Consider the following 14,379-nt stretch of genomic DNA (forward strand, 5'->3'; position numbering starts at 1 on the left):
TGACAAGTTTACCCAGGTAACTCTAATCATTTGCAAATGGTATGTTTTCTTTTGGACTACAACCACCATGTGTAGGATAATATTGCATTAAAATACCGTGATGTTATACATCTGAATATTGATCCAGATTCTCAGGTGGTTTTAAAATGCACAGCTTCGTTAAAGTCATGAAAGATGATATTCAAGTTTAAGTGGTTTATCATCATTATTATTGTATTAGTGTGTTTTTTTTATAGAAGTCAATGGAGCTTTGCTGATTTGCATAAACTGAGGATCTGGCCCACTGATTCTTTAATATCTCTAATACTATTTTCCAAATTCCTGAGCATGTCTTAGTTTATTCAGTGTCTGTTCCAACTATCAAAAACATAATTACTGATTTACCCTCCCTGCAACCTTTCAATCAAAGAATTCAAAGCAGATTGCCAAGGCGATCATTATTATCCCTATTTTACACCGAGAAATTGAAACACATAGAGAAGGGACTTGCCCAAGGTCACACAATGAATCAGTGTCATAAGGCCAGATTCTGTGAATTACACATAGCCGTGCTTTTAGAGTGGCGCAGAGCCATACAGCTCTGGAAACACAGTCCCTTCTGGAGCTATCCAGGACTCTGGAGAAGTGCACACACTGCACCATTTCTTGAGGACTAAATGTAGCCAGTTTTCATTTAATGCATTATGAATTAACTGAAAAGCCCTCTGGATGTGATCCTACAGTTCTTACTCATATGAGTAGTTCTGGCTTGTGCAAGTAAATCCATAGACACTAGTGGGATTATGTAGGTGAGTATCGACTACCTACAGAAGTCAGGTTTGCAGGATCAGGCTTAATTTCCTAATATTAACCTTACTTAAGAATAGGGTAGACTGAATTTTTTCAGAAAATGTTGTCATTTCAAAATTCCTTTGACTTCAGTGGGATCCACACATATGCAAGGTTCTGCCAGCCCTGTAGTTTCTTACAAAATCAGAACCTAAGGCCCTTATCCTGCAAAGACTTACTTATGTGCTGAACTTTACACACTGTGAGTACTCCCACTGAGAGAGGGAGCCTTGCAGTTGACTTCAGTAGAGTTAGGATTTCACCCACAATATATAAAGTTAAACTCATGTATAATTCTTCGTGAGATTGGGGCAAAGAAGGGAAACCTGCACGTGGGTAACATGGTTCCTCTAGCAACCAATTTATGTATCCAAACATGCAAAATTCCAGAGTTTCACGTTTCAGTGCCATTATATGAATAGTTTGTAGAAAGCAACATTTTGTGGCCTCAGAATAGCCTACAATCTAATTGCAAGTACTCTGAAATAAATTGAATGAAAAAAATCCTAGCTGTGGAATTTTAAGCCAAGCCCTGCTAACATTCTACTAATTAATCAACCAGGAAAAAAACCCAAACTGTGAGAAAATAAGTTAATCAAAATGAAAAAGTAGCATAAACAATATGGGGCAATTATTTCAGAGGTATAACTATGACAAACTAAAATCTTGGTGAAAATTTGACAGACATTTGGAGGGGAAAAAGTTATTTTTAATTAACAACACTGTCTCCATATCATTAAAACTAAGCTCTCTCTTGCTACTGCTCTTCTGCTTGGTTACAAAAGACTATGGCTTCAGTGAAAAGGAAAAAAGAGCTGTTAGAAGCTGTTAGAAGCTGTTTTACATGGTACAAAATTAAAGCACAAATTGGAGTGGACAAGTTTGTTAATGAGCAAAGAGGCATTGATCAGTGTGAGCAGTAGGAAACACACACAATTTCCCTGGATGTTCTGGAAATCATTTGAAGAGGGGGGCTGCATGCACATTTAGGGGGCGACAATTTAGGTTTGCAAAATTGTGTGCACAAAAATAATGATGTTTTCAGTTGTCCTAGGCACTTCTCCCTCTGCAACAAACTGGAGTTTTGTCTGTGTGCTAATTATTTTTTATTAATGTCATCTGATAGGCATTGCCCACAAAAATATAACCATTTCAAATCACTGGGGGTGTAATACCAAAACTAAACTACTTAACAGGATCTCTCCTAAAAACTGTTGCCTTGAAAATAAATAAATAAACTTCACAAAGGATCTTTCTTTCCTTTATCTGCAATTCCAGCTCCCCAGGAGACTGCACTGAATTAGAGCAGATTTTGTGCTTGTCTACAATATGCCTTAAAGAGATTAATAGAACCTAAAATATGGTCAGTGAACCATGATTTACTGCAGTAATATATCCAGGTAGCACAGAAGCACTAACTGGTAATTCTGTACCTATTTTCTTAAGTGGGTCTTTTAATTAACAGAGAAACATAATGAAGGATTCTAATTAGTTCTGGAGGAAAACAAATGCAGCTGGCTTATTAAAAAAACTTACTGAAGTAATTATGTGGGAGGCTGGGAGTAGAAAGCTGTTCTTCCTTTCAGCCAATGGTGGTTTCTCCTCAGAAACAACCTGTCAGAGAGATTCACCCTGTGCAGCCTTTGGGTCACTAAGGTGAGGCTTTGGGTTATTAAACTGTCTGCTCTAATCTCCTAGCCTGATGATTACTTTAAAACACTGCTCTTAATTTCAAGCATATTGGTATTTGCTTCTGAGGGAGGTGAGGCAGAGGTGATGAAAGAGGGGTTAAGGGAGATGCATTCTAGTCATTATGGTTCCCGGGGCCCTGAAACAATTAAACCTGCTCTAACAGGGTTATTAGCAGATGAGCATCACTGAGGTATACAGCAATACAGGCTATTTGCCTACTGCAGATCAACTTCATCCTGGTGGGGAGATGTTTTTGTAATAAATAGACCTTGGAAAGAATTCAGAGGCAAGGGTATCTATGTAGATGAAAAATCCATGAATGCCATAAGTAACATGTTCTGTATATATTGGATTTATATGACTCTCATATGAAGTAATGTGGGAACGATCCATTTCTTATATGGCAGTCCATATCTTTATGAAACACATGCAAAGAAAGTAGGCCATCATTTTCAAACCATCCATAATATGGATTTAGGTATCTAGTTTTACACCCTCAAGCTTCAAATTGTTGGCCAACAGACATATGAAAGATGTCTTTTCTACTTAAGGATAATTCATTTGGCAAGCCACACAAAATATATTCATCAAAAGAACCAGGAAGAAGCAAAGATGATGGATCAAGAGGAGTCAAGACTCTATAGCTTTGCCTACTTTTTGTTTGTACCTCAGAAAATATGGTTTCATAGCCCTCACCTTATCAAAAACAATACTCCAAAAGGAATGGAAAGCTCCCTGACTTGCTGAGTGAAAAACAGAATGTTAATCCTAATGAAAAAAAAATTATCTTTACATGGTGAAGCAACTTTAAACCTACCTATTGTTTGTACCTTGCAGTTAATTCTCAAAATATGCATAAGAACATGTTCTGTTTGTGGTGTCCACAGATCCTTCCATATACTTTTCTTGGGACTCATCTTGGTATCAAGATTGTAGCTGACTGACCAGGAGTTCTCAAACTTCATTGCATCGCAACCCCCTTCTGACAACAAAAATTACTACAGGACTCCATGAGGGGGGAATGAAGCCCGAGCCCCGCTGCCCCGGTGGGGACCAAAGCTGAAGCCCGAGCCCCGCTGCCCAGGGCAGGGGGGAGCCAGAGCCAAAGTCCAAGGACTTCAGCCCTGGGCGGAGGAGGGCCTGTAGCCCAAGCCCAGCCGCCCAGGGCTGAAGCCTAAGCCTGTGCCCAAGCCCTGCCGCCCAGGACTGAAGCTGAAGCCAGCCCTGGACGGTGAGGTTCGGGCTTCAGCTCTGGGCCCTAGCAAGTCTAACGCCAGCTGTGGTGACTCCATTAAAATGGGGTTGTGACCCACTTTGTGGTCCCGACCCACAGTTTGAGAAGTTGAGAACTAGATCCCCAAAGTCACATTGACCCCAAAAGTCACATTGACGCCAAAGTCTAGCTTTCCTTATTTTGCGTTCTTTGCCATGATTCCTGTCATCAGAAGAACAGAAAAGGATGACAGCAAAAACGAGTGAAGGGGGGGAGAAGCAGAGAATGATAAAATATCTATGTAATAATAAGAATGTTAGGCAGCTACTGAGTGTTCTCAGGTTGCATAAAAAGACCGTAACAACTCTATTGGGGTTTGAAGAGGTTTCTATTCATTTGTGCAAAAATCCCATCTTCTGTATTAAGTCAAATTTAGATAATGGCATCCGTCTTCTGTCTACTTTTTCTTTTCTTTTTTTAAGAGGACTTTTATTCCTCATTTCCTCGTCGTGAAATGGGACGAGCTAATCACTCTGTTGTTTTCTCTACTGCCTGCTTTTACTGAATGTCATTAAGTGCAAAGCAAATGGGATGGTAAAGAGGATCACGCATTTGAAATCCATACCATTTTCAGGCAGATGCAAAATAACACTGCTATAAATTACAGTATAACATGCAGGTGAACTAATGCAGTTCTCCAAACAGAATAATGATGATGATGATGATAAAGTCTTAAAAATATTTGTTTTCATCGTTGTTGAACATTCTTTGTTTCTGTTTGTCAGTGAAAATCAGCAACTGCAGCTTCTCTACCTGGAATGTATTCTCTCAATGCTAAATAGTTCCTCTCCCAGCATGCACAATCACAGAGGATTCACTGACCTTATTTGGTGAGTACACGTTTTGCACCTTCCTATGAAGAGAACTGGAGTTAGATTTCCACCAATTAAATGTTTGGGCGTGGCGTTGGGGATCTCTCTCTCTCTCTCACACACACACACACACACACACACACACACACACGACATTATAGAAGCCATGCCCAGCCCTCACTGGAAAGCTCATCATTAACACTTTGTTGGGTAATACAGGTTGCTGAACACTGGGTCCCAGCTATAGGAGACCCTATAGTAAATCTCATCATTATCATGGAATTCCAGTTATTTAGGCCTTAACAGGAATTCATTGATCACTTTGTGTATCTTTTTGCAACAGTGCAGGATTGAACTCTGCACTCCACATACAAGTTTTATTTAAATTCGACCGAAAGTGACTGGGCTCAGGAGTGGTACTTATGTAATAGGGAATAATCATTTGCATCACTAACTGAGTTACTGACCTGTGTTATGCAGGAGGGCAGATTAGATGATCCTAATTGTCCCTTCTGGCCTAAAAATCCAAGTCTAGTATATTCTTGAAGCCTCCGGGTTGATACCACTAAGATCCATTTTATCAAGTTATTCCCCTGTCTAATGGACCTTACTGCAAGGTCCCCTTTTTTCAATTTCAGGCCATTAACTATTTTACTATATGGTGTGCCACCTGCTCAGATCACCTGAACTAATCCTTACCCCACTTTCTGACTGTGGCAATGCCCCTCTATACTATTTAGATGTTTGGCTCCCAAGAATGGTGTTAGAAATAAGGGAAAAGTGTAATTAACACAAAGTCTACCAGAGTCTGCGAAGCGCAGCAATGTCCAACCTGTGGCCTGCGAGGCTCTAAATCTCCCTTGAGGATGACTGTGTTGAGAAGCAAATGTGTATGTGATTGTGAATTGAAAATGTGTTCCATGAGCTTACTGCACCATGTGATTTTTAAATAGAAGTGTTTGAATCAAACCCACCTCTGTGGGGAAAAGTTAGGGGCATGGCTTTTCCAGCTCCCTTTCACCACTTCTTCTGCAGCCCTAGGCACGGCTCTGGCAAGAGCCAGGGAAGTTCTAAATAGCAGCTGTTGCTTCCCCAATGCAGATGTTCAGTGGCTACCCTGAGGACCACCTACTGCATCACAGGGTTGGAAGGACAGAGTACTTCTGGCTACTCCATTGCCTGCTCACTTGAGTGTTGGAGCCCTGCCATGAGCAGGGTGGGAGCTTTCCTGGTGCTGTACAAGCCTAAGAGAGTGCCTAGCATGCACATGCACACATACAAACCCAGGAGAGGGGAGAAGGAGCTGAGAACCTACAACTGGTTACAGCTTCCTGATTCTCTGCCCCAGTCCTGTCACAGGTTAAAGCAGGCTGACGACTACGCTAACTTGTCCCGGCTGCTGTATGGTCCATCAGGGACCATGTGCCAGCTGGGAATAGCCAGAGTGCAGCTCATTCCAGCCACCCTTCCCTCTGCACCCCCGACATGCCCTCTGTGCCAGACGGTGAAGAGAGAGAGGCACAGGAGTCAGCTGTACTAGCTCTATGCCCATAGGGGACTTTCTCACCCTAGGGGAATCCCCAGCTGGGGGCTTGCTTGTGGTTTCTGCTCCCTTTAGGCTACTCCTTTTGGCCCTCAGGCTGAAAAGATTGGACAGCAAGAGTGTAGAGCTTCTTAATTTGTTAGTCTCTAAGGTGCCACAAGTATTCCTGTTCTTTTTGCGGATACAGACTAACACGGCTGCTACTCTGAAAACAGTCAGCTAGAGAAAGAAGACAGTAGAGGGTAGATAATCCTCCCCATTACAGATATGTGCAGTATTTATGTGCACCTGGTACTGAGGGCTAGAAGGCAACACTTTTAGTACGATGGCTGTGATGGATTGCAAAGAAGTGAGTCCTTACAGAGAGAGGCTGGGGATGGGAATAACCAGTGTGTCTCAGAAAAATATACCGTATCTGGTGCTGAAAAGTATTATACATGCTTACGGTGCAGTGTGGCACCTAATTACATCAAGTAGCATCAAATGGCCCTTCCCATTGTGTGCTGTATCTATATTGTGTAATAGGTTTGGATCAGAGATTTAAGAAAGTAGCATAAATATGTTGCTTTAAGCTATTAATTCTTTGTGAGTATTTAAAAAAAGTCATTAGAAGGGACTTGAATGGCAATGGGATACATACAGTCGCTTTCGCTCTGGGTCACTGGTTTGAATCCAGCCTTGGCTGGCACTGGGCTAAAAGTCTTTACCAAGTCTTTATAATCCTGGACGAGTTCTCCCTGGATCCCATGTGCCCTTAAGGTGGCTGGGGCTGGATAGAGGCTCTCTCTCGTAACCAAATAATGGATCACCTGATGTGGGATTTGGAGCCACAGAGGAGAGTCACCTGATGGAGGGGGGACTAGAATTTTATCAAAGAAAAGCTCTTTTAACAGCTGTTTCGGTGGGAGATCAGACCATGAGAGGACTGACCAAAACCCAGAAGACTGACCAAAACTCAGAGTGGTGAGGACGCAGAGAGGGTTTTGCATGCAGGTTTTGTCTGTGAGTAAAGTGTGATGGATTTTAAAACTCCTTTACAAAGTCTGTATGTCCCTGGCTTTCGTTGTCATGTGGTCCCTGAAAAAACAACAAAACCTGCATGCAAAACAGCTCCAGAGATACAGGAGAGTTGAGGTGTAGGGGTTGAAAAGGGTTGTAGGCTATTGTAAAGTTGTTTCTGGGAGATTTTTTTCCTGTTTCCACCTGTTCCTTTTTCTCTTTCCCCAGGAAGCAATTGTGCCCAGCCCTTGTAGTAATCCTGGGAAATCCAATCCATGACAAAACAATCACCTCTGCCCACAGTAGCATCTGTCTCGAGGCCGATTCACCCTCCTCAGGGGTCGCTGATCATGGCCGAGGGTCAGGTTGCTCCTCCACAGCACCCGCCCTCAGTGGCCCTGTTGCTCGGACCATATATTACATTGCAGCGGAACTGGTTCGATTGGTGGGGTCAGTAGAATCCATGAAACCTGTGCTCCAGTCACTCTATCACCGTATGCTGCTGTATCCCCCACCCCAGCACCGAGTGGAGGCCATCAAGATCATGAAAGAGGTAAGAAAATTGAGACATGAATTCAAACAAAGTGCAGTGGAAGTAAACACTTGCTAATTGTTAAATTATAGTGAGGTGTGTGTAGACGTCCAGTATATGAGAGAGCCATGTGGACATCAAAATAATCCTTTCTGATCAGAGCTGTTACAGTCAAGGCTACTTTGCCAAATGTATTTAGGCTGACCAACACTTAATACGCCTTTCTGATCATATTTGCCTCAAATTATACCAGCTGCCGTGGCAACACTGGAATTATTTGTGCTGTATTACTCTGTTGGGAGCAGGTCTTATGACTGAGGCATGACAGCCCTGATGGGTGATAGCAAGTAAAATGATTCTGTTCCCAAGTTCTCTGGCATCTTTTTCCATTCTCTTCTCTTGCTAAAAAGAGGCAGTCAGCCTGGCACTGTAATATTCAGAAAGCCAAGATGGATATATCTTTTGATTCAGTGCCAGGTTTTTGAGGTGCAATAGGATGGCTACGAGGTAGCTGTCAGCTTCTTGCAGAGCTATGCCAACTCCAGTCATTTCTCTAACCACTCTGGAAAGCATCTCAGGACCATAGACACTAGAACAGGAACATAAGAATGGCCATTCTGGGTCAGACCAATGGTCCATCTAGCCGAGTGCTCTCCCCTTGGGGGGTTCGAGAACTAGCTGCTCCAAGAAGCAATCATTTACATTTTGTATCTGCATCTTCTCCTGACGTGACATATACCCAGTCAATATGAGGATGGTTGAAATCCCCCATTATTATTGTACTTTCTATTTTTGTATCCTCTCTCATCTCCCAGAGCATTTTCACCATCCTGGTCGGGAGATCGGTAGTATATTTCTACTGCTATATCCTTATTATTCAATCATAGAAATACTATCCATAGAGATTATATGGTACAGTTTGATTCATTTAAGATTTTTACTGTATTTGATTCTATGCTTTCTTTCACATATAGTGCCACTCCCCCACCAGCATGACTTACTCTGTCATTCCTATATACTTTGTACCGTGGTATTACTGTGTCCCATTGATTATCATTATTCCACCAAGTTATTGTGATGCCTACTATATCAATATCCTCATTTAATACCAGGCACTTAAGTTCACCCATCTTAGTATTTAGACTTTTTTAGCATTTGTATACAAGCACTTATAACATTTGTCACTATTTAGCTGCCATTATGTGATATAACTGAATGGTATTCTTTTTCATTTGACTGTTCTCTTCTTTATCAACTTCTGTCCTCTTCTCTTTTCTAGAGAATCCCCATTAATAGATCTTCCCTTAAGAGATGTGTCTGTCTGGATCATGTACTCCTCCACACGTGGCAGTTTTCCCTAGCCCTTAGCTTAAAAACTCCTCTATGACAGTTTTAATTTTACATGCCAGCAGTCTAGTTCCATTTTGGTTGACGTGGAGCCCATCCTTCCTGGATAGACTCCTCCTTTCCCATAAAGGTTCCCCAGTTCCTAATAAACCTAAACCCCTCCTCCCTACACCATCGTCTCATCCATGCGTTGAGACCCTGCAGTTCTGCCTGTCTAACTGGCCCAGTGGACGGAAGAGGAAGCATTTCAGAGAATGCTACCATGGCAGTCCTGGACATCAATCTCTTACCTAGCAGCCTCAATTTGGGCTCCAGGACCTCTCTCCTACCTTTCCCTATGTCATTTGTACCTATGTGTACCACAACCACTGGCTCCTCCCCAATACTGCACATAAGCCTGTCTAGATGTCTCAAGAGACCCACAACCATCACATCCAGCACGCAATTCATCATGCCATTCTCCCGATCATCATCATAAACCCAGCTATCTGTATTTCTAATGATCGAATCCCCCATTACTATTACCTGTCTCTTCCTAATAACTGGGAGAGCCACCAAGAATCAAAAAACTTCCATGGAGCTTCTTTGAGCTGTTGTTTAACTCCATGGAGCACCTTTGCTGGAATTGCACTTTGCTCTTTATTTTACAGTCTCCTTCACCTGTTGCATAACAACAGTCTCTACCTACATTATAGTTAAAAAAAAATATAATACATTTCACCCTGAGGGCACTTTTATAGCTTAAGCATACAAAAACCAGGTTGCGTAGGAGTGAAGTCTCTCTAAACAGAACATACACAGTCACTAGGTTAGTCTTCAACTCATTGCCGTTCTGTGTGTTTGCCTTTCTTTGTGATTTAAACAACAACAAAATGTAAACCTCAACCTAAGCTTTTCCTGGGGCTTTGAATTATTGTTAAGGTTTTATAACAGGCCCACCATCCCCAAACACCTCCTTGTGGTCTTTCGGATGGCCCTCTGACCAGGTTCCCTAGAAGCCCAAATAATGCCCATTATTGATTAGTAACTCTCAAATTCTCCACTCAATCATATTCTGCCCCTCTTGGAGGGGTAGAGGCATGTCTCTTCAGTCACGGTCTCTACACCGAAGGATGACAAACAAAGAATATCATAAACTCTCTCACCCCTGCTGCCTTATGACTTCAGTCTTCCTTCCTGTTCCTCTTGTTCCTTCATTCTATTCTCAGGACACTGACTCACAGGGCCACCACCCTTGAGTGTTGCTCCTTCCCAGGAACTAATCCATCCCTGTGGCTTTCCCAAATCCCCTTATTTCTGGCTCTAGACAGCTACTTCTCCTCCCTAGGACCATCTCTCCTCAACTCCCTGTTTTAACTTCCTCTGTCAGCCTACCACACCCTCTCCAGATGTACCAAATTAGGTCAATCACCTCCCCAAATGTTCATTATCTCCCTTTCCTAGGCAGATTTTCTTTACCAGCCCCACCCTAGGTAATGGAACAAATCTCCTTAAAGGGCCCAGCCAACCTGTAACAGGGTTCTTCAGGCCTGACACGTGTCCCATCCTCTTGTTCCCTCTCCCCAGAGAGGCACACTACCTCCACTTTTATCTCCTGATTGGAGTTAACAAGAGCCACCAGCTGCCACTATGAATCAGCAGAACTTCTTCTGCATTTTTATGGAAGATCCTAGCACCTAACAACTGGGTGACTCAGCAGAAGATCTCCTCCTGTACCCCCAACCCCCCAAATCTTGCCCTCCCTGTGCAGGATCCTCGATCTGTTATACTGTCAAAGATGTTTGCTTTATGATTAATCTTTGAATTGTCTCCTATACAGTTTCTCTGCATTTACTTTTTGTCTATACAAAAGTACAAAATGAAATGTGAAATGTCAGTATTTTTAAAGCATTGTAAAGCACTCTGTATTTGATTCACAGTTCAATGTATGCAGTTTCCCCATGTCTTCCTCTTTGCTTAAAAAGAAAAGAGAGAAAGAAATGTAGCCTTAATAAATGAAATAAGATATATTTTTCTTTGATGTGACCCATCCTTTGACAGTGTTAATAGCTCAGCTCAGCTCCTCCTTGATCCGGATTACTCCATAGAACAAAGACTCATTTATTTGAGCTGCATACTGTTTAGATAACCCTTGGGTAACTTGGATTTTCTTTTCTTTTAGATACTAGGTAGTCCACAACGGCTCCGTGATTTGGCAGGACCCTGCTCCTCTGAATCAGAATCCAGAAAGAGGTCAATCTCGAAAAGGAAGTCCCATCTGGATCTTCTCAAACTGTATGCTTTATTTCCTTCGTTAGCATCTTCTCTTTTAGGTGTACACACTTGCGACAGTTGAGTAGCTACTGAAAAACCACCCTACCAGGAACGTACACAAATGAGAACCATGTAAACTTTACTAGCATTTCTAACTAGGGAGGAACAGAGCTGTGAAAATGGAGGAGGAATAAAATGTAGTAAAAATTAGTTTCGTAGGACCAGATTTTCAAAGGTGTTTATGTAACTAAAGATACAGATAGTCACCTAGTGGAATTTTTTAAAACACCAAAGCACGTTAGGACCTAACTCCATTAAAATCCTAAATCCACCTAAATCCCTTTGAAAATCTGGCCATTAGGTCCTGACCCTGAAAAAAAAAATGCACATGCTTAACTTTAAGCGTGATTAGTTCCATTAGATGTTAATGGGGCTGCTCACAAAATTAAAGTTAAGCACATACATAAGTGTTGCAGGATCAGGGCCTACAACAGGCCATTGTAGCTCTGAATACACAAGAAGAGCAGATCTGTTGTGTTAGAAGGTATTGTTTTGTATGGGTGCTTTTAAAAATAGAGATTCACTTTACATAATTTTAGTTTTAGATCTCTTGATTTGCCATTTTAAAATTGAAGTTAATTATTTGGGGATATTAACTTTTTAGTATTTATTTATATATTTTTAAATTCAAGGTCACCTTTAAAGGAACATCAAAGTGGTGATTTGCCATGAACAGTCTTGAGCAGGACTATTCCACTGTCTTATTTTTCTGCTTATTATGAAAATTCATTATGTATGTTAGCAATATCAGCTTATTCTGGGAATCTGGTTAATTAACTAGAATAAACTTCATTTATTTTTTTATTTTGAAATTGTAGTATCATGGATGGGATGACTGAAGCTTGCATAAAAGGTGGTATTGAAGCATGTTATGCCTCCGTTTCTTGTGTCTGTGCCCTGCTCGGGGCATTAGATGAACTAAGCCAAGGGAAAGGCCTTAATGAGGAACAGGTCCACCTGCTACTCCGACGCCTGGAAGAATTGAGGGATGGGGCTGAGACAAGCCGAGACTCCATGGAGATCAACGATGCTGACTTTAGGTGGCAAAGGCGCATCCTGTCATCGGAACGTACCTCCTGGGAATCGAGAAATGAGAAGAGTCCTGACATTAGCATTAGTGTTACCACAGATACTGGTCAAACCACTTTGGAGGGAGATATGGGGCAGACTACTCCGGAGGATAATCCTGAAGATCAAAAAAACTCTTTGCAGTCTCCAGCTGGCCAAGACTTTAAAGAGATTGAGTGTAAAGAGCCAGAGTTGGAAACAACAGAGCAGCCAGATGTGGTTCAAAGGAGTCACACCATTGTTTATCCAGATATAACTAATTTCCTGTCGGTTGATTGCAGGACACGGTCCTATGGATCCAGATATAGTGAAAGTAACTTCAGCGTTGATGACCAAGATATTTCGAGGACTGAATTTGACTCGTGTGATCAATATTCCATGGCAGCAGAGAAAGACTCTGGGAGGTCAGATGTCTCCGATATAGGGTCTGATAACTGTTCCCTGGCTGACGAAGAGCAGACCCCAAGGGACTGTCCAGGTCATAGGTCCTTGCGTACTGCTGCTCTCTCTTTGAAATTATTGAAGAACCAAGAAGCAGACCAGCACAGTGCCCAGCTGTTTGTACAGTCCCTTGAAGCCCTTCTTCCTCGGCTTATAACACTCCATAGTATAGAGGAGGTGGATTCAGCGCTCCAGAATTTTTCATCGACCTTCTGCTCAGGTTTGAAAGCAGATATTTACTATGCAATCAACATGCAGTATGTTTGAAGAGCCTCTCTTCTAATAAGCAATCATAAAACACTTCTAGAATAGGCAGGCTGATGGTGTACCAAGCATATAAATGTTCCTTTAAACAAACTATTTTTCTTTGGATGGAAACAAAATTATCCAAAATTTAATGAAGTCAGTGGGAGTCTTTCCATTGATTTTTAATAGATGGGCCCTAAATCAATAAAGGGAGGAGATAAACGTTGATGTGGTAGCTAAGTTTCCTGTTATATTGTACTGTACATCAAAAGAGCAGAGTGGGGTAAAACAACCTCTTCTGAGTAAGGAGAGTTTTGAATAGGGATAAAAGGGGCATGAACCCATCTCCTGTTTTAAAAACTGATTAAATATAGCTTGCAATGCACCTGCATTAGTATTAACAATTCAAAACCTCACAAAGACGAAACCAAAGGTCTCACAGTAGTGAATTTTAAAAAGGGCATCTGTTCCTATTACTACTCAATATGTCACCTAAACAGGCTCTCATCCCACAGCAAGTGCAAAATAGTCAAGGGCATGGGCATTAGAAGAGGTCAGATAGTTACACTTAACTTTTCAGGGTGAGGATCTTTGGGAGTTTGATCTTTGCAAATTAAACAAAAGATGACCAAGTGAAGGCTGAGTTTCTGTTGAAAATATACTTTAGGCTAGTATAAATATTTTCTATTTGTAAAGAGATTTCTTTATCCTGACAATGAGCCAACATGCAAATGTTCATTAAAATATATATTTCTCTGTTTCTTAACTGATTTCACCACAACGACCTTTACCCTTGGTCCTCTTTTTCATTCATTTATTTATTCATTCATTCATTCAGTCTCTCTCTTGCACACACAAACTCAGAAATGATGCATTATATATCCTTAGCCCAAAGAACCTCACCCAATAATTTCTGCATCAAGCCCATACTTTCTGTTTGAGCTATAGCATCTCTTTTTTAGAAAGATATCTGGTCTTGACTTAGACTGCAAGTCATGGAGAATCCACCACACCCATAGCTAAGCTATCATGGCGGTTAATTACTCTCACTGTTAAAAAAATTCACCTTATTTCTAGTCTGATTTGGCCAAATATTAAAAAAAAAAAAAAAAAACCCACTCAACAAGTCATAAAAAGCTCCCAAGTGTTTTTTATGTGGGAAGAAGTATCCTAATATTTTCATGGATCCATGGATGCATATTAGCAAGGAAAGTTGTTGTGTCCTCCCAACATCTGTGTGCAAGTCTCAGTTGATGATTCAGTGTTTAAAAGATCTGTTGCTGTT

At 41.4% G+C, this 14,379-nt stretch overlaps 1 protein-coding gene across 11 annotated transcripts in view; it reads left to right on the plus strand.

Annotated features, from left to right (window-relative positions):
• ARFGEF3 (ARFGEF family member 3) overlaps positions 1–14,379 on the plus strand; it is a 123,491-nt gene that overhangs the window by 59,293 nt on the left and 49,819 nt on the right. For all 11 annotated transcript variants that reach the window (XM_007058073.4, XM_043543009.1, XM_043543010.1 and 8 more), the window contains 4 exons: positions 4,519–4,623; positions 7,376–7,700; positions 11,188–11,300; positions 12,158–13,068. In XM_007058073.4, coding sequence (XP_007058135.2) covers positions 4,519–4,623; positions 7,376–7,700; positions 11,188–11,300; positions 12,158–13,068 — 1,454 coding nt within the window. The remainder of the gene's footprint in view (positions 1–4,518; positions 4,624–7,375; positions 7,701–11,187; positions 11,301–12,157; positions 13,069–14,379) is intronic.

The sequence above is a fragment of the Chelonia mydas genome, chromosome 3, assembly GCF_015237465.2.
Source record: "Chelonia mydas isolate rCheMyd1 chromosome 3, rCheMyd1.pri.v2, whole genome shotgun sequence".
In the NCBI taxonomy this organism is placed as follows: Eukaryota; Metazoa; Chordata; order Testudines; family Cheloniidae; genus Chelonia; species Chelonia mydas.